The sequence below is a fragment of the Dermacentor variabilis genome, chromosome 1 (assembly GCF_050947875.1).
Source record: "Dermacentor variabilis isolate Ectoservices chromosome 1, ASM5094787v1, whole genome shotgun sequence".
NCBI classification, from domain to species: domain Eukaryota; kingdom Metazoa; phylum Arthropoda; class Arachnida; order Ixodida; family Ixodidae; genus Dermacentor; species Dermacentor variabilis.
Genome location: NC_134568.1, coordinates 25,258,635 through 25,277,663, shown reverse-complemented (window position 1 = coordinate 25,277,663; position 19,029 = coordinate 25,258,635). Strand labels below are relative to the sequence as shown.

Below are 19,029 nucleotides of genomic sequence, written 5' to 3'. Positions count from 1 at the left end.
CGGCCAAGTTGCAAATAGTACTTGTTTTCATGCTAGTCAACTGTCAGTGCATAAACAGTTGATTTGCATACTGTGACCATGGCAGCCTGTAACATGGTATGAGCCATTCCAGTGAATCCATTAGTGGTCCAGAAACTCCACATAAAATCCAGCTGACCACCTCCAGTTTCAATCTCTCTTCATAGCTTTGGTAGTAGTGCACTTGCAAGCTGGTGTTCAGTAGCCTATTACCGTGGTCCATAGCTTACTGCACTCATTACCCAAAAGGCACCAGAGTGAATAAACATGGCAGCAACCAACAACACCTGAGATTAACTGTGAACCCAGTCTCTGTGGTGACTCTTGGCTACTGTCCAATCAAGCACACGAGGGAAGACACATGGGCTGAGAGCATTTTTTATTGTTGCATTGCTTAAAAACGGTGTCAGTGCATAAGTGGACATTTTGGGCTATCTTATGTTGGAAGTAGCTTGGCCAAAGCCAAGCCAAAAATGGGGCACCACATGAACTAGCACATGCTAACCACATTGAACATGCATTGCTACACACTTTAAGGGCCTTGCTGCAAAGTTCTCGGAGCCATTTTTTGTTAACTAAATGTTTACACATAATGCACACTTTTGATTTGGTGATATTGTGCTGAAGCATAATTTCTGTATGTAATCACATGCGGCGAGTAACTGCTACAAAAGAAACCATTGTGCTACAATTTTAAAAATTCCTTAATGGCCATATTTTGTGAGAGTCGTAATAAAATAACTAATTCTTCATCCTCCTTCATCCCCCTCCCCCTTCTTTTGTTTACTTTAAAAGGAAGCTTTAGCTTGGGAGTTCCTATCTAAATACATGAGAATGGCGAAATTCTTTTTCTCTGCAATCACTGCACCGATCTTGATGAGGCTTGTTGCATTTAAGAGAAGTTAAAATCTAGTAAACATAGGAAATGTATATTTAGTTAGGCTGTCAATATTTAAGAAAATTTCTTAAATTGTAAAATTATAGAAAACTCAAGCATAATGTTTTACAGCTTTATAACTTTGCAATAAAGAAAAGAAAAGAAAACAATATCATAATTATATGAATTGCACCCAGTAATACATCTAAGATGGCCAAAACACCACTCTGAAATATACTACTAATTTTTGAGCAGGACTTTTGCAAAACCCTTATAAAGATTGTAACAATTTCACATAAGCTGTTCACTGATATGTCCAGTTGTCCGCTATAGATGCTCTAGCAGGTGCATTGCACTGAACAATGGTATTTGCTTTTGGCGCAGAGTTACGGGTTTGTAAAGTTTGTGTGTGTTTTTTGCACCTACTGATTTTTGGCAATTAGGAAAAAGCTCATCTTAAGTAAAAATTCTGCTCCCTAGAGTTATTAGAGCTTAACTTTCCTTCTCAGATGCAGAACATTTCCTTCAATTTAGCCCAGCAATAGTTTCATAAAGGCGTTTCAGCATTTTACATGTAGTATTTGAATAGGGAAATTAGAGTTGGCTCCAAACTAAAGCGTCCTCTTCAGAAACTGCTGAACTATGTGAAAGAACTGAAAAATTATTGCTGGACGATTCAACCCTTAGGGCAAATGTAGTTACCATTGACTCCACATACTCATTGTCTCGTCTCAAAAGGCTCCGAAGAGCTTCAGATCTTATAGAGGATACAGCAGAAGAGAACTGATATTGACTTTTTTTGGTAGGCACAATCTTTTGAGAAGTAATTCATCATTACTTTGCTAGTCATGACGTCTTTTCCCATTTTCACCATTGTCTAAATGCTTTTCATATTGCTTCTTGGGATCCTAAAAGTGTGTACTTTGCAATTGTATACGTTAATTATGTTAAACTTTCAAACTTTAAGCTATGTTGCTCACTCTGTTCAGAATACTCTCCCAGAGTTCCGTTTCCACCAATGTCCTTGACGAGTGAATGGTTCGGACAATGGCTGATACATACCATGTTATACACAGACATGCAGGAAAGAACTGTGGATTGACATTAAAAAATGACATATCATCAGAATTTCAAGTGCTTCACTACAGTGCTTTCATGGCCTACAAATAGGTTCGCGACACTAAAATCAAGCATCTGTGAGAGAGCCAACGCTAGAGCATTTGTGGCATGTCTTTTGCCTTGAGCCCCAATGGTCTTTCTGAAAGGACTCCGCGAAATTTCCCCAATTTCTTATTGTGCCAAATTCTTGCACATAATGCTCTCGTTAAAAAATGCATTATGATTCATAATTTTATTTCACTGGAATATTGAGTACAATTTTTTTTTTTTTTGAAGGAGCCTTTCTCTCAAAACAGGGATGGGTGTGTGTTAACCCCTTAATAACTGCTGATGATGAGGTAACTCATCATCACAGCGAGCATTCTCCGATGACATGTTAACCCGTGAAATTTCCGCAATTTTTGCACATGTTTGTATGTGCAGTTTCTTGCAATCTTGACAAATATATAATACACACTGACTTTTGGTATTTTTTTTCAACAGTACCAGTAGAAATGCAGTAGGCATTCCTGGCATATATTTTAGAAAAAATTGGTGCAAAATATCGAAAAATTTTTAAATAAATTTGCCATGAAATTTAAGGGGTTCAATAAAATTTAAACACATGATAGGGAAAGGAATGTAAGCCACAAAATAATATGGCTGCTGTATGCACTGAGATGAGCAGCCTCTGGTGTCTGTGGAACATAAGCAAAGTGGCTGGGGGATTCGGGGTGAGATTAAGGACAGCAACGGCACCAAATTATCGAGCAAAGTGAAAGAAAGGCAGGCAGAAAATGAAGCAAGATCACTAGAGCGTGTTTATTGATGCAGAGTGAGATCTGTATGTGCTGAAGTCATACACATAATTTGGTGGCTGTAACACACACAATGGTTGCTATTGACACTATGGACAACTACTACATAGATTATACAAGCGGAGCTGAAACTGTAACCTCAGACACATTGAAGATTGCTGGTGAGCAATGCAAAAGGAACTGTGGTCTTGACAAGTAGGGCTAGTCTATGGTGATATAAGGGGAGATGCGCATCAGATCAGTTGTTGTTTATAATAAAGCTATCTGTATGAAAGTTATGTAGAATATAGTTTAATCTCTTACTTTCAAATGTGTTATTAGTTCTCAATATCTTGTCTGGGTATGTTTCTGTTCCCCTAGAAAGTGGCAACACTCTTGTGCCAGTTTGGGGCTTCATATTAGGCCTAGGAGAGCGTTATAAAATAGTGTCTCATACTCCTCATATAGGACTCATTGCAAGTAAGTTCGAAAATTATTTTTGTGTCTGCTCTGTTCAAAGAAAAATATTGTTAATCTCGACTATTGAGTTAGTCAAATCTCGATATATCGAACAGTGCTGTGATCGCGAAATAGTTCGATATAGTCAGAATTCACTATATAAAATAAGGTAAAAAATGTCTCAAAAGCTTCTGCAAATCAACCAATGAACGATCGGAGACCATTGTTCGGAGCACCACGTTCGGCTGCACTGCACGCAATTGGCCTAGGACGTGCTAACGCCAGCCGGGAGCGCGCGTTCGATTGTGCCGCATGCAATTCGGGTAGGCAGCGCCAACTTCATCAGCCGCGCAAAGTTGGCGCGGTCTAGGCCAATCGCGCGCGCCGCAACCGAACGCACGCTCCGAACAAGGATCCCCCATTGCGCCCCAATTGTGGCGCAGTAAATACTTACTTGAAGCCTCACAGAAAGTATTTATTTGGCTGAAAGTACTGCAGCAGTGTAGCTTGCTTCTTATTGGCAGCAGTGTGCTTAAACACGGAGTCCTCAACATAAAATAGACGATCCACAAGCGATAGCCCAGTGCCCTCTATTGCACCACAGTAGCAGCGTAGAAGGGCCAAAGCAGCTACAGCAGCCTCAGTTGAAGTCCGGAGCGGGGCAACATCAGCGCTCGTGGCATCAACCTTGGCAGCGTCTTCGTTTGGCTGCTACTTTTGCTGCGATCTTAACGTTCGTCAATGGAAGCATTTTGAAACACTCGCAATAACCTAGTGGCGTCTGCAAATTAAGGTGTCTATGAGTGAGCACAGTGAGCGAGTGCTGTCGCGTCTTTGCGGATGCAATCTGCCAGTTCTCGCGAGGCACGGCAGGTGCAGAGCACGGCACCGAGGAGGAGTCAGTGCGACAAATGCAATACGTTGCTGACTTTATCGATCTTGGTCAAACTAGCCACGGCTGCCGTGTGTATACGCCGCTACGTTCAAATGGCGCCCTTAGCGCGATCGATGTGTGCAGCTATAGTGCGCAGCAATCGGGAACGCCCATCACGCCACCGTTATCTTCGAGCTGTTGTGGGAAAACTCGCCGCCTGACAACAGAGCGCACGTGGTCTGGGTTGGCAGAGTTCACTATATCCATTTTATGTCCGACCCCGTTCAAAATAAAAAATTGAAAATGCATGAGGTTTTCTAGGTGGTATAGAAAGTGTTCGATATACGCAATAATTCGATATATCCGGGTTTGATATATCGAGGTTTGACTGTATTGAGAACATTTATGATTGGTTTCTTATATTGCACATGACCAAAGTTGTTGTATATTACAGTAAAGCCTAAATAGTTTCATTCTGCGAGTCCTTGTGCATGCGCATGCGAAATTTGGCTGAGATTGAGTCGCATTAAGTACAACAAGTTTTGGGCACAAGTAGCAAAAACAGCACAAGACTGATCAAAAAGTGGAAATTTCCTGCACATTCTTATTACTGTCGCAGATGATAAATTTGCATGAAATTTCCCTAGAACAGAGGCTACATTATCCAGAAGAAGAGTTAAACTTGAAAGTTATCCTTCTGCATAGGTGATACCCTCAGAATCCTTGCAAGCTAGCTTACTGTAGAACTTCCTCAGTCTTTGTTGCCCTTGTTGAACCGCAGGAGGGCTATAGAAGCGCCCTATCTTCATAACAGTGCTTGAAGCAAATCTTTTTTGGGCACAGCAAAAAAAAATCTTGCTGTTGAGACTCGGATGCATTTTGGGTTTTGCTTTGAACACAGCAAGGCAGCAGCTCTTCATCTGTCAGCCTCTCCTTTGCAGGAAGCATGTCCTGCACCTGAGCACTGGTGGAAATTGCAGCTGGTGCTGGCTCAGCTAGGGCTAGTGCTTGCTTGTACTTTGTGGAGTCTCTCACCCGTACTCTTGGGACGAAGGAATGACAACACAGTAGTGCAAACAATCACAAGGGCATTTATTACACCTATCATAGATCAATGCCTGCTAGCCGAGTTGCTATCCACAAAACATGCCGATGGGCGCGCGACAAATCTAGAAGTCCGACTCACCGCGACCGGATAGCGAGCGAATATGTTCGCCCCATGCTGGATCCCAACGCCTGGTCATTCGTGTGTACGGTCACGCGAACGGTGGCGCGTTCCAAGGCGGCCACGCGAGACGGTCTCGCAGAAGCATGGATCGGCGCACGCTTGGCACGGCACGTCCGTACTGCTTGCTGTCCCGAACCCAAGAGAGAGCGCCTTGTCTTTCGACGCCCAAGTAACCCCGCCTGTCGGTGGCATTAGCAGCGCAACACTCGCGCCATCTCTCGTACTGCGCCTCAACCACTCCGACCGCCGTGGGCGCCAGGCCACGCGGCGAAGCCGGATTACAGGAGACGCGCTATGCGGGAAAAACATATCAGGGGACGCGCAAGAGTCGCGCATCCCCACAACTTAAACCAGGAACACTTACTAAAACTTGTGGTTGTGATCATCACCGGTCGAATATCAATGGAAAAATAATGCTGCTACCATGCCTCAATTGTGGCATGGCAAATCTAATGTCATTTACAACAAATGACATTTGCTGATAATGCCATTTGTTTGCTGTCACACGGTAAAACGTAATGACATTTGTCGAAAATAAATTTACAAACGAATCAGTTTTCCAGTTTTGGAACAAAATGTGTGTCCCCGACACCACGAGCGTACCGGTCAGGTTGGCGAACAGTACATGATATTTTTCTTTAACAAAAACTAACCATTATTCTATCAATTTTATTGCCTAATTATTACTTTAACGACATTGAAGTGCATCACAGTGCCTAATTACAGAAAGCTACTCTCAATCCAGTGACTAGACAGCCGTCTTTAGATTTCGCTGTGGCAGTCGTGTTGGTTCGCATCGGCTGCGGCCACTTCGATTGACTTTACATAAATGCATGCACGTGTTTTCTTGTGGCCAAGAATGTGGATATTAGGAGCCCGCATGCACATCAGAACGGTGATGACATGGAACTGCCGTTCTCGTTCCTCTTTAGAAGATGTAGCGGGTGCGCCCATCATGCTTTTTGCCATGTTGCTTGCCTTATCTTTGGCTTGGCTTGACTCCACTTCGTTTGCAATGTCGACAAGTTAGTGATTGAACACCATGGCATGAAAAGGTTGACCACATATTACAGTGGAATTTAGCATATTGGAAAATAACTATTGGACAAAAGTGGCTTTGAGGCCATTTTTGCATGTCTTTTTTTTTTACTATCGTCATTGTCACCATTTTCAAATGACATTAGTTTTCACCGTGCGACACCGCGCTGTGAAATGACATTAATTGCAACAAGCGTCATTTGTTGGAAATGACATTAGATTTGCCATGAGACAGGGGTACTATAATAATTTTTTGCAGTCTTTTGGTCAGAGAAACACCTTGATTTTTCTGCAAATAAAGGTAAAATGTTGTACGGTAATAACGCAACCAAAATCTGAAAAATTATTTCTGAAAAGAAAGTTACTATTTTGTGACTCGTTTTCCCTTAATATGAACTGGTAGGTCAAGTGTATCACCGACGTGTATGTTGAAGAGTTAAACCTAGAAAGCCCAAACACCATTCTGCATCAAGGAAAATGAAAAGAACTTGACCGCCTTTATTTCTGGCCATAGAGAGTACATTTGTATACAAAAATTAATGAAATTTTATCTGAGTTAAAATTCATGAATGTAGTAATTAGTAATTAATTAGTCATAGGCTTGCTGAGCTATCCATAAATGAAACTTAATTCCAGCATGTCGCTACTATGGTTGCCTTGGTTTCTTAAATCAGCATTTAGTGGTATCAAACTCTTATCACAGTTGACTTCTGTTAAATTGATCCTGGCGGGACCAACAAAATTGTTTAAATTATCCAGCAGATTGAATTGAGCAGGAAGCAGAAGAAATGCTGAAATTTACTGCTGATTAATTTGGCAGTATTTCAGATTTTAGCACACCCCCTGAACGCACTCCCTTTTTTGTGCATTCAAATCAGAAAATTACCGGCCGTGGTTGCTTAGTGGCTATGGTGTTGTGCTGCTAAGCAGGAGGTCGCGGGATCGAATCCCAGCCGCAGCAGCCGCATTTCTGTGGGGGCGAAATTCGAGAACACCCGTTTGGTTAGGTTTAGGTGCACGTTAAAGAACCCCAGGTGGCCCAGATCATTCTGGAGTCCCCCACTACAGTGCGCCTCATAATCAGATCGTGATTTTGGCACGTAAAACCCCATAATTAAATTTTTAAAGCGGGAAAATGTATAAATGGCATCAGAGCACCTGAACAAAGTAGCTGTCTAATGCACACTCACCTTTTTAGCAAGAGGAACGTGGTACACTTTGGATTCTGACAATAAGAAAAAGATAAAACCAGCGCTTTATGAACCTTTACAGAATGGAACTTTATTTAGGCTCAACGTCCATCATGATCATCACTCTGACAGCACTTCATTGCTGTCTATGAACCACAACTTGTTGCCCTCTGTACATTTCATTGTGTGTTTGATATTTTGTATTTATCAAATGACTCTGGGACAACTGCAACTGGGATGGTGCCAAACATCTAGACTAACCACTTTGCTGGTTCGTTCTGTGACACATGCAGATCAGCAGAACACCAAAAGCTTGTGGTGTGACTTGTCGATGCTAGTTCAGCATGTAAAATAACTCAAAGGGACGGACACCCAACTTTTGAGACCCAGTTTTTTATGACTCAACAATATGCTCATCCTTGGAAGTGTTTATACCTGCAGCAGTCACTTCCAAAAGCGCGTGGAAATTTTGCGAGCAGAAGTCGAGCAATGTCAAAAAAAAAAAAAAAAAGAACACCGACGCCAGCAGCATTAAGAAGTGAAAGCAGTGCTCATAGGCCACCTCGCAAATTGAGAAAGCAGAACGATGGGCGGCTTTCACAGAAGCGAGTGCAACTTTCATTAACCATTCGCATTTTGACTGTTTTACCCTTCAGACAATAAACTGCTGCGGTAATAAGTTGTTGCCTCTGTGGCTGCTGCAAATCCTGGTGCTAGCTAATGGCAGTGTAGTGCCCTCTTTCGGCCATATGCACAAGTTCTCACAGTGCCACTATGGCCTCCGAGAACAGGCTATTACAATGTGCGCTGCCCAATCTCGGAGGCCATGGCACCACTCTTCTACTCATAACAATTGATAATGTAGCTTGGCATTGCAAGTTACAGACAAAAACATAATATGAAAAGATGTACTGCATTTCAATATTTAGAAAGGCCAAGGAGCTGCATGCACTAAAAGGTCATGTGATAGGGCATCCCATTTTTTTTTTGTCATGCTCTTACTGCGTCGGGGCACCAAAGTCATCTTTTGCTATATTTTGTGAAGAAGGAAATATATAAATCCTTGTTTAAGGAGTAAAACAGTTCTTTTTTCAGTCAATGCAAAACATGATCTTTCCATGAGCAAGGCTATGTCAATTGATGTTCTAAATGTTTGTCTGTCCCGTTAACATTTGAGTGGGTTTCTGTAAGGAAAGACCGAAATCGGTGCATTGTTGCCATGTGGCTTGAAAATTGGGCAACTTATTCTATCAATCCAGTGTCATTGTCATTGCCATCTTGTGATGCAATGGCAATGACACTGGCTAGGCTGACTCTGACAATATGCTGTTGTGACTGCCATGAATGCGGTTTTGGTTTTGTTAACGACACTTTGCTTCGCAATTTATGGACCAGGTTTCTTGGAAAGAGAAAGATGCATGTTAGAATGGGGTAGCTATACTGTAATCATTCATATTGAGCTACCATATTCACTTGAAAATCTTCCTAGGGGAGGCTGAAACTGGGTATCTTTGGTGGGAGAGGTGTGTGCAGTGGAATGCTTCACATGAAATCATTTCAACCAGCTACCTCTCTGACAACCTTTGCACTAACATTTGGAAACCTGACATGCTTTTCACAAATTGCAGCGGTTGCAGTCAGCACAAAAGTAGGCTGAGAATTACTTTTTTTTTTTTTTCACATACAATGTGAGCTGCCATTTTGGATAAAATCTAAGGCATGATGCTTTCGTATTGGTGAAACTGTTTCTGAATTTCCAACGGCATGACACACCATGTCTAACTTGTTTTCTTTTTGGGCTACAAAGAATTGTGTATGCTTTTTCTCGCAGGTCCTTTGTTGGTTCTTTTGTGCATTCCTCTTCGCCAGATATGGATCAGACAGGGAAGAGTGGCTCTGAGCAGCAGAAGCCGCTGCAGAAAGGAAAGGTGGAAGCCACAGCTTCAACGCTCTCAGTATTCCCTTCGTTTGTGGTACCAGTGGCCACGTAGGGATGCCAGCACTTTAATTTATCGCCTGCCGCTGCACAGCTGGAGAGGGAGAGAAAAAAAGTGATGGGGGGGGGGGCAGAAATGCACTTGTAGCTGATCCTTCTCTTTAGTCACATGCTCATGTAGGGAGAAGGCTGATAGTGCCGAAATTGTATTGAGCGTTTGTATATCTACTAGTTCATATCTGTTTCTATGTATTGTGTGCGTGTGTGTGCATGTGTGACTATGGACAGAAATGGAGAAATGTGAGGCTTTGTATGAACTGTTTACATGGCTGAATTTGAGTTCACTTAGGAACGAAAAAAAAAAAGAAACTTAAGGCCTGCATTTTTAAATGCTTTCTTTGGAAGCACCTAGCTTTATTTTTAGGGAGGGAGAAGGGGGATGTCTGTTGCAGTTGTATGTTGGTTTCCGCGAGGCCAAGAAAGGTGAAATGGTGCTTGCCCCAATCCCTTCTACTACTAGTAATAATGCACGAGACAGTCCTCTAGAAATGGCCGGAACCGTGTGCTCCCATCTGGGTTATGCTAAATTGTATATAGTTGAGAGCGTGCATTGTTTCATCTTTCTTCTTGACTTGTGCAGTCAGCATTTGAGGTGGTCAGTGAATTTCAGTGTTGCCACTAATGACACTGTGAGCAGACTTGCTGAAGTAAATGCACTGCAGCAACACGTGGCACATGGAGCAGCACCGCCTGAAATTTCAAACGTCCTCTCCCGAGGTCACTAACTGAGAATGTGCAACCCAAGTGGTACACTTGGCGGTGCCTTGTATGCTTTCTTTTTTTGTCTATTTATATTGAAAATGGCGTTAGGTTATACTGGTTTTAAAACATGTCTGCAGCTGGCCATTTGTCTCCTTCTTATACAGTATGTAGTGAGAAATGACAACTTCCTTTTGGATGCTTACTGCAAAACTGCCAGTCTATGGCCATGTACTGTTAGTGGCTTTTCTGTCACTGCTAAAATGAGGCAGTAGCAATTTCCTTATTGTTTCACAAGAATTGTTGATAGTGACACGAGCACCATTGTCAGATGGTGGTCAAGGGTGTCTGCACAGGCCCAATGAGTTCCGTTCATTTGGCCACTTTCGGGTATGTTCATGTCGAGAAGAACCAAGAGTTGCGCTTCTAGCAGACTATAAGGAGTAGCCTCTCACTGTAATGATACAGACTTCCGAGATGCAGGAATTCCTCATTATATTGAAGAGGTTGCATTGAAGAGAAACATTTTGACTACATCGTTTCGTAGAACTTTCTATACTCAAATACCGTGGAAGTTGCGCTACCTTCAAGCTGAAGGGGCCTGCAGTGTATCAGATGGGATGTCGCTGTTTTAGCCGAAGTCAAAAGCAAGCGGCATTAGGAGCAACACCAGCTCAGCCGTGTGTGCGCAAGGTCCACATCATGCTTTTATGAGCACTACGCTTGGCTTCACTCGATATGCCTAGGTTTTGGGAAACCAACTGCTGACACTTGTTACTCAAATGCTTTACTGAGGTGCTGGAAGCAGGCGAAAAACATTTGCACCGCTGTTGAACTCTCTTTTGTGGAACTCTTTCTATTTTTGACATTGACTGTATTATGTGCAAATTCAAAGGTTATTTTTTCCATGTGCTTTAAAAGCACAAAACTGTTTTGCTACTGTGCCCAACCAGCTGCAAGGCTTGCAGTCCATCTGGAATGTGTGTGTGTGCTAGTGTTGTGTGTGCATTAGTTGTGTGAGAAGGTACTCTCCCTGCGCTGAAATATGTGCGTGCCATACACATACGAAGATGGTGGTAGTACACTTCACGAGAACTGCAGTGGCAGTTGTGCATGGTTGTTGTAGTGCGCTGGGTGGCTGCCTGCTGCATCGACTAGAATAAACTTGTTTGCCCCACTCTTGCTAAATGGAACTTGCCACAAGGTTAACGACATACATTCATTGTTCCACCATGCAATAACTATTGTTATGCACCTTCATGCAAAGGTGATGTTGTGGGCCGTTTTTTAGAGTCGAACTCATTTGCTTACATTCTGTTTCCACCTCTTCTATGTTAAAGCTGGCCTAGTGAACAATTGCTCGCTTTGAACTTCTGTGGGAAATATATTTCTGATTGGACTCGTGCCAACTTGGGTTTGACTGTGTCAACATGGTTCATACTATTCTTAACTTGTGAACTTCAAAGGCGTTGCCTAATCAATGTGTTGCAGGCTCCATAGATGTCTGCATCAATCATTTTGCATACAGGTGTGTTGCTCTTAGTTTTCACAACTTGCCACTCGGTGGTCCTTTTTAAAACCTCGAAGGCAAGAAGATGCAGCCTTTTGAGCATTGGCTGACAGTCCTACTAATAAGCCACACAAATACTTCGCGGCTAGTAGTAAGCTAACCTTGTGGGAAGCGGTCTGTACATTTTATAGTCGGACTCACCTTCTGTGTTGCGTGCACACGGAAGATATTCTTGTTCAGCATATACTAGGTGACGCTGTGGTCCGCCATACATGTAAATATGTGCAACTCTTATCAAGTGTCCAAGTGGCCCATTAGATGGGGACGAAATACTGTAGAGATGAGCATTCTCATTTATTTTTACAACAGCGTGGCGCCCCGCCAAAATGTTTTCTCAAATTATATTTGCATGCCATGCATGGAGTGTAGTTGCGTCATGATCTGTCGTCTATTTTTATGTTTAACTTTTTCTTCTTCGTTTTTGCATATTGAAGTAACATACCTAGCTTTTTAAGCGCTTGCAATGTTTTTTTGTTTTGTTTTTTTAATATAGAGAGTAATACTACTCTCTGCAAATGGTCCCAAGAGTGCTGGTATTTGTCTGTCACAAAAACATATCCAAGACTTTCAGTTGCTTTCTTATCTCCTGCTTCCTCTAGACTTGCTTGCAATCAGCAACAGTGGGACAAACAAAAAAATTTGCACAGTGTGCAGACTTTGACTTGTGTTTTTCTCCTGCTGCGAGTGACTTGGCAGATAAGCTTCGCTGACTCTGCGTAAGGACCCAGTCGTGTCTTGTTTTGTTACAAGATTCTGTGTTGCATGTATGGAGCTTTTATTTCTCAAACCGAACTGTTATTGTGTGCTCCTAAAGAAGCCATGGAGGCTAGTTGCAAGGAGTGCACTTTTCATTTAGTTACAGTGGCTTGTTTCCTGTTTTTAATTAGTACGAGAGAATGATCATGTGTGAATGTAAAGTGCTGCAGTTCTTGAGCTACATATTTTTATGATGTCTACTGGCTGGTGCTGTCATCAACAGCGCAGTGTCCTGAACAAACGACGTATTGTGTAACATTTATGTAAATACAGATGTGTACTTGTCAGTGACCGGGTGTGTGCGACTCTTGCAAAAGCCACACAAATGTATTCATTGCAAAAAACTGTGTGCCTCTCCTTCCCTTAATATCTGTTTTCATTGTTTTTTTTCCAACCATGACTTTATGGTGGGATATTTTAGTGCTTCTTTAGTTAAGTGTGCCCTAGGTAGTATGGCGGCAAAAATGTGTTTAAATGTTATCTTAAAGTATTAATGTCTCATAGTGAGCCAGCAGTGTGCAGGGGTGTGAAGATAGCCTTTAATATTCGAACCTGGATGACTAAATGGAAGGTCTTTGTGCTGTGCAAGAGAAAAAAAAAAAGCGCTTGCAGATTGTCTGTAGTAAATTGAATGTGCATGTGAGTGAATGGTGAAGTTGCCTTGCTGCTGTGATTTTTCGTGCCGCCTTTTTTTTTTTGTGCGTGTTTTCTCCCACCCAATATCTGTTGATGTCCCAGCTACATTTATGAATGACAATAAAAATTGTTGACGTATGTGTCTCTTGCTCCTAAATATGAGATTTGTTGTGCTGCATGCAGAAACAGAGAATGGGGATCTTTCTCTATTTCTGCTGAAGCGTGTAAAAGTGCATGCACAAAAAGCAACGAAAACCCTATGCTTTTTCTATTGTGAGCATTTCCGGCGGGCCCTCGGCACCTTGTTTGGACACGGTAAGCTTTTCAGTGGCAGAATTTTGCGTATGTGCTATAAAAATGTGATATTTGCAGACAAAAATGTGCAAGAGGATGGTAGCTGAACACAAGGCTAAATGTTTGTTGCATCCATTTCTTGAATGATTTTTCTGGAAGTCCCATAGGAGTTGCATGTTATTTTAAATTCTTGATTTTTTCTTTCATGTATGGTTCACTCCTTGAAGTGAAATCGCAGTGACATTGTGTGTGCAACCTCTGCCCTGACTCGCCACTGAGTGCAGTCTCCATGGGGAGTCCTTCTAGTGTGTCTCAAGACAAGGCAATTTTCTATTTGACACTTTGTACATTTGTAAGGCTTGGAGAGAAGGCATTTTTCATGCAACACCTCTCTTTCACGAGTTGTTGCCCACACCCATAAATATTTTTATTCTTGGAGAAGGAATACATTCTATGCAGAAACAAATATTGTAGATGTTATGTATGATCGCAGGCCAGCAAATAGGGCTATCAAGTACCAGTGATTCCAATTGGAATCATGCTTGCAAGGAAATAAATTTTTTTCTGTAGTGATATTGCAATGCATATTTTCGAGAATTACGAAAGTGGCTTTTTTGTCTGTGTGCAAGTGCCGGAACTCGTCCATGGAATAGCCGCCATGTAAGTATCAAGTATCAGTATGTGCATGGAGCAATAGCAGCAGTCAAAATTACTAGTTTTGAAGCCTGCACGAATTTGCAATCTCCGAAGAACAGCCCTGCATGTTCTGGCTGCAGTTTGCTTTGTTAATTTGTAACTAACCACACATTAGAACTCGTGGCTGTTGGGGCTTGAGCAGTCGCCCATTTATTTCGGTTCTTGCATTGATCATCTATCGGACAAATGGCGTGATCGCCTCTGCCAGCGCTGGTCAGGTGAACGTAAAACAACGAAGCCAGTTTTATGATTGTTTTTATTCTTTTTCTTTTCAGCACGATTTTGGGTGGCGCTCATTAACCAGCACCGTAATGCCGTTTTCATACGGCGCACTTTCGATCACCATCAAGCCCGATCCAGATCGAATTTCTCGTTTCCGGTTGGCTCCCTTCCTTAGCTTGTGCAGTGTCAACTGTGTTGCAGTAATTCGACCCCAATCGCGCTTGACCGCAATTGAAAGTTTCCACTGAGTCGCCGGTTTAACTAAATTGTCTCCTCAAAAGGAGCACGAAGGTGGGAAGTCCTATTGGGTGGAAACATTTTTATCTCAAACAATTTAATGTCGACAATTAACTGCAACAACCCCACTCGTGGTGAACTGTAATCAGCATGACAAGAAGGCGCCTGTGAACCTGAAGGCTCTGCCTTTGAACTAGCCGATGAGGATAGCTATAGGAGCTTGTTGGTACAGCATATCTTGTTTTAACGCAAGCTGAACAAGGACAACAGAAAGGCACATCTGACACACACGGCGTGAACTTTCAACAACAGATTCATTTTCCGTTCTCTCGCTATATGTACACTCTCGAGCCGTCATACAGCACGTGTAAACTCGGTAAAAAATGAACAAACAAATATGAACTGGGAATCGCACGTCAGCAATTTCTTGACTCTCATATTCAGACGTGCACGTTCAGCACGAACAAATTGAGCTCTTTTGAGGATAATCAAAAGGAAGGTTTACTGACGCATGCGTCGCCGAATGTTATGTGCCCTGCTCACGTGGACTCGTGACTGTTTCTTTAAATCTAGGTTTGCATTTGCATCTCTTGCAATGGATGGCAAGAAAGCCGTCAGCGGCGAAGTCGTTTACTTTGTTATTGTGTTCTCGTAGCCCATCATTTATGCATCTGCCTGTTTGACCAATGTAGGATTGTCCACACCCGAGTGGAATGCGGTATACCACACCCGCGATGCAATCAATGAATTTGTATTTCTGTTCTTTTTCGCATGCGGTACGTGCGATTCTTTCTGGCCTTGTGTTTTTTCACACGCTGACCAATTTATTAGGCGCCGAAAATACAACGTTGATGCCGCTCCTTCCAGCAATCTTCTTTAATCTATGGAAGAACCCGTGTATGTAGAGGATGACGGCAACCTTTCTTTTGATCATGCCGCTGCTTGAACCATGGACCTGCTCCGAACTGCTTTGTCATTACGAGTAGAAGCAGGTGTGAGATGACGCGCTTGATAATAGAAGCTAGGCACATATCAACATTCGGCGACGCATGCGTCAGTAAACCTTCCATTTCGTTATCCTCAAAAGAGCTCAATTATCTTTGTTCGCGCTGAACGTCCACATGTCTGAATATGCGAGTCAAGAAACTGCTTACGTGTGGTTCCCAGTTCATATTTGTTTGTTCATTTTTTACCGAAATTTTACGCGTGCTGTATGGCGGTTCGAGGGTTCGAGGGAAATAAATCTGTTGAAAGTTCGCACTGTGTGTACACAGTCCGATGTGCCTTTCTGTTGTCCTTCAGTTTGCGCTACAACAAAATAAGATTTGAACTAGCGCGCCTGGTGTCCCGTTTACAAACGGTCGTTCATATATACCCTTTCTAAAAAAAAATGAAACTGAATGAGCATACCCCTTGTTACTTGATCTAAAACATGTTTTTGTAGTACATTATGACTCGTTTAGTGGAAGGGTCGTAGATTACTGATGCGATGCTCGTTTGGAAATGGTGGGAGCGGCTGCGTCAAGACGGCCGAGACTTGCTACTTGCTCTCCGTCATTTTGACGCGATGCTCGTTTTAATGGTAGCTTACCAGGGAAACCAAAACTGTTTTAACAGCGCGTGCTCATGCGGCACACACAGCTAGCTATGATAGGCCGCATTTTTCAATGGAAAGTCATACTTTGTTTTTGTATCATCGTCTGCTTTGCATCAGTTTTCCTCAGGTTTGAAAACAAGCTTGCACTGCTCGAGTCGTCCCGCCTAAAACTGAGTGAGTTGCTTTGCATCAAATCAAATTTCTGAAACATTAGTATGATCATGTGCTTTAAATGTTGCGGCAACGTCTCCCTGAAGTATATTTCGTCACAACTGCCCGGAAGTAACCGTGTGAACACGCACCGCAATCAGTCGCTGCTGATCCGACTACGGAGACCAGCGGCGTTTGCGCGGCATCTGTGCAAATTCCGCTTTTTAGAACTACTTTAGCTTTTCCAGGTTTATGAAAATCTCGCGGAATACGCAAGTGCGTTTGTCTGCTGCTCCTAATGTGTTGAGGAAAAATCGAGTTAGTCGTGCTCCGTTTTGTGGACATCCTCGCAGCCGGCCCGACTTAAATTTGGGTAGCGTCCGGGAAAGTCGAACCAAGTCGGTCTCGGTCGTTCTGTACAATTGAAAAGAGTCCGTGACTTGGGAGAACTGACCATTTCACCTGTCTGATTTCCACACCTTTGTCGAAGCAAAGCATCCACACGAAGAGCTCATTCACGCTAGACGCTTTCTGTCAGCTTTATTTCAGTGGTAGCGATCATGGGCTCACTCCTTTCGATGGGGGCGAAATGCGAAAACACCCGTGTGCTTAGATTTAGGTGCACGTTAAAGAACGCCATGTGTTCCAAATTATTCCGTAGTCCGCCAACACGGCGTGCCTCATACTCGGATCTTGGCTTTAGTACGTAAAACCCCATAATTTCATTTTTTTTTAAATGGGCTCACTCCCTTAGTCGTTTTGATGTCAGCGGCCGTCTCGTGAATCCCAAAATGTTTTGCAAGAAGATCATATAAAAAAAAAAGTAAAGGTGTCTCCAAACAGCAGTGACGCGATACTCCGGCCCACAGATTGCCAGTCGAAAGATTGCCTCTCGGCCACACACCGCCGATGATACGAGAATAATACTGCAGAGTGTGGTCGCGCCGTCAGGTACTGTGATTGGCTGACACCATGTGCCAAGAGAGGAGAAATAGGAAAAAATTAACACATCATAACTTGGACTGGAACTGAGGGATGAAAGGACATTGTAAGAACATGGTGTACATTTGAAAAATTAACTGTTTGTATGTACGGCATTCTAATATTAATTCTTCGATAGCATATATACACAATACTAGCTCAGCGCATGTAATACACGCCTTGCCAATTCACGGACCATGTCCCAGTCAATGAATGATGGCAGTGAGGCTTCTAAGCAATCGCCCATAATTTCCGTGGGAAGTCTTCAGGTGTCAGTGAATGGACGGTCACCTTCACTTCACTGCACTTTCAGCAGTGTAGCCTCTGCAGGGCTGGCGCACAGGTTCGTCACCAACCAAACTGCTTTGGGAAGCCTAATAACTCTCCATGGACACCAGCACTGCCCAGGGCTTCAGTGGCCACTTCAGTAGTAGGTCACATGAACACTGGCATAGCCCTGGAATGTTAATGGCTGGAGCGCTTCAGCAGGCCGTGGACATGAGCATGGCCTCGACTGTCCAGGCATGTTGGCTGCTGAGGACCTTGAGTGGCAGGAACATAGCGGTCATTAGAGCCGCCTTTAGCGTCCCAGTATCCATTGTCACTGAATACTGTACCGCCTGCAGCTCTGTGCCAAAATTGTGGGCATTAATCTAGCACCATGCTATGGCAAGAGCTTTAAAATATTCTTTTGTCGAGTATTCAGAGTACCTGGAAAATTGAAAACTTCCTTGTGATGTTATCTCCACTTGTCTCCATAAACCAGCATTAAGGCGAAAGAATTTTAATGAACCAGTGGCAAGAAATGAAAGGCAGAATAAGTAACAGGAGGAAGAAAAAGCTGTGTCTCTCCACTTCTCTACCACCAGGAAGCACCACTTCCACAAAGAAAGAGGACTCGGACTTCCTGTTCTTGAAAGAAGATTGCTTTCACTCATCTGAGAGTTTACTCCAATTGATACCGGCGAAAACAGTGTAAAACTAAGTAACTGCCCATGATGTTGCACCAGCTATACTATTACTGCTTCGCTCTACGGGCAAATATCAATGCATATGAACTTGCCAAACTTCCGACACTTCTGAATGCAATTTACATTTACAGAGCGCAGTTTTATTCCTATTATCAAAGTGGTGCAAGATATTTCATTTTTTCCTCATCAGATGCTCCGATATATTAAGGGGGGATACAGGGCTAAAATCGCGATTTCTGCCAGGAAAAAAAGCATTTTCTAATTTTGTTTATTTTGGATTATAAGATGTATAAAAAGCTCATCACCAAGTTTGGTTGCATTCTGCACCGTAGAAAAAAGGATGAATTCGCTTCTCATGGTGGTGGCGCCCGATTGCTGTTGAGAATGTCCATGAAAGCTGTATTCAAGGTGCAGCCGGTCAAGGAATCGAATACAGAGTGGGTGCCCACATTAGAAAGTTTGTTTTTCGTGCTTTATAATCATGGGAAACCTTCTATAGAGAGTATAGCAGACCGCAAAGTAATAAAATAAGGCATAATTCTGGCTGCGGCACCCTTGTCTGCGAGCACAGACAAGGGCGCTGGACTGCTCTAAAGCTGAAAAAAGCAAAGACGACTCGAAGTAATTGCCATGGCGCAGGTTCGA

General features: G+C 42.9%; 2 protein-coding genes across 7 annotated transcripts in view; both read left to right on the top strand.

Annotated features, from left to right (window-relative positions):
• Positions 1 to 13,378, top strand: part of Cip4 (formin-binding protein 1-like Cip4) — a 229,337-nt gene extending 215,959 nt beyond the window's left edge. For all 5 annotated transcript variants that reach the window (XM_075685694.1, XM_075685677.1, XM_075685668.1 and 2 more), the window contains exon 15: positions 9,411 to 13,378. The gene's annotated coding sequence lies outside the window, so the exon portion shown is untranslated. The remainder of the gene's footprint in view (positions 1 to 9,410) is intronic.
• A 2,785-nt stretch (positions 13,379 to 16,163) lies between these two features.
• Positions 16,164 to 19,029, top strand: part of Hs2st (Heparan sulfate 2-O-sulfotransferase) — a 45,426-nt gene continuing 42,560 nt past the window's right edge. Inside the window, exon 1 of one of the 2 annotated variants that reach the window (XM_075685648.1) lies at positions 16,164 to 16,456. In XM_075685648.1, coding sequence (XP_075541763.1) covers positions 16,312 to 16,456 — 145 coding nt within the window. In that variant the 5' untranslated portion in view covers positions 16,164 to 16,311. Of the gene's footprint in view, positions 16,457 to 18,720; positions 18,822 to 19,029 lie in introns of those variants that run through there. The other variant, XM_075685657.1, reaches the window with a different exon arrangement.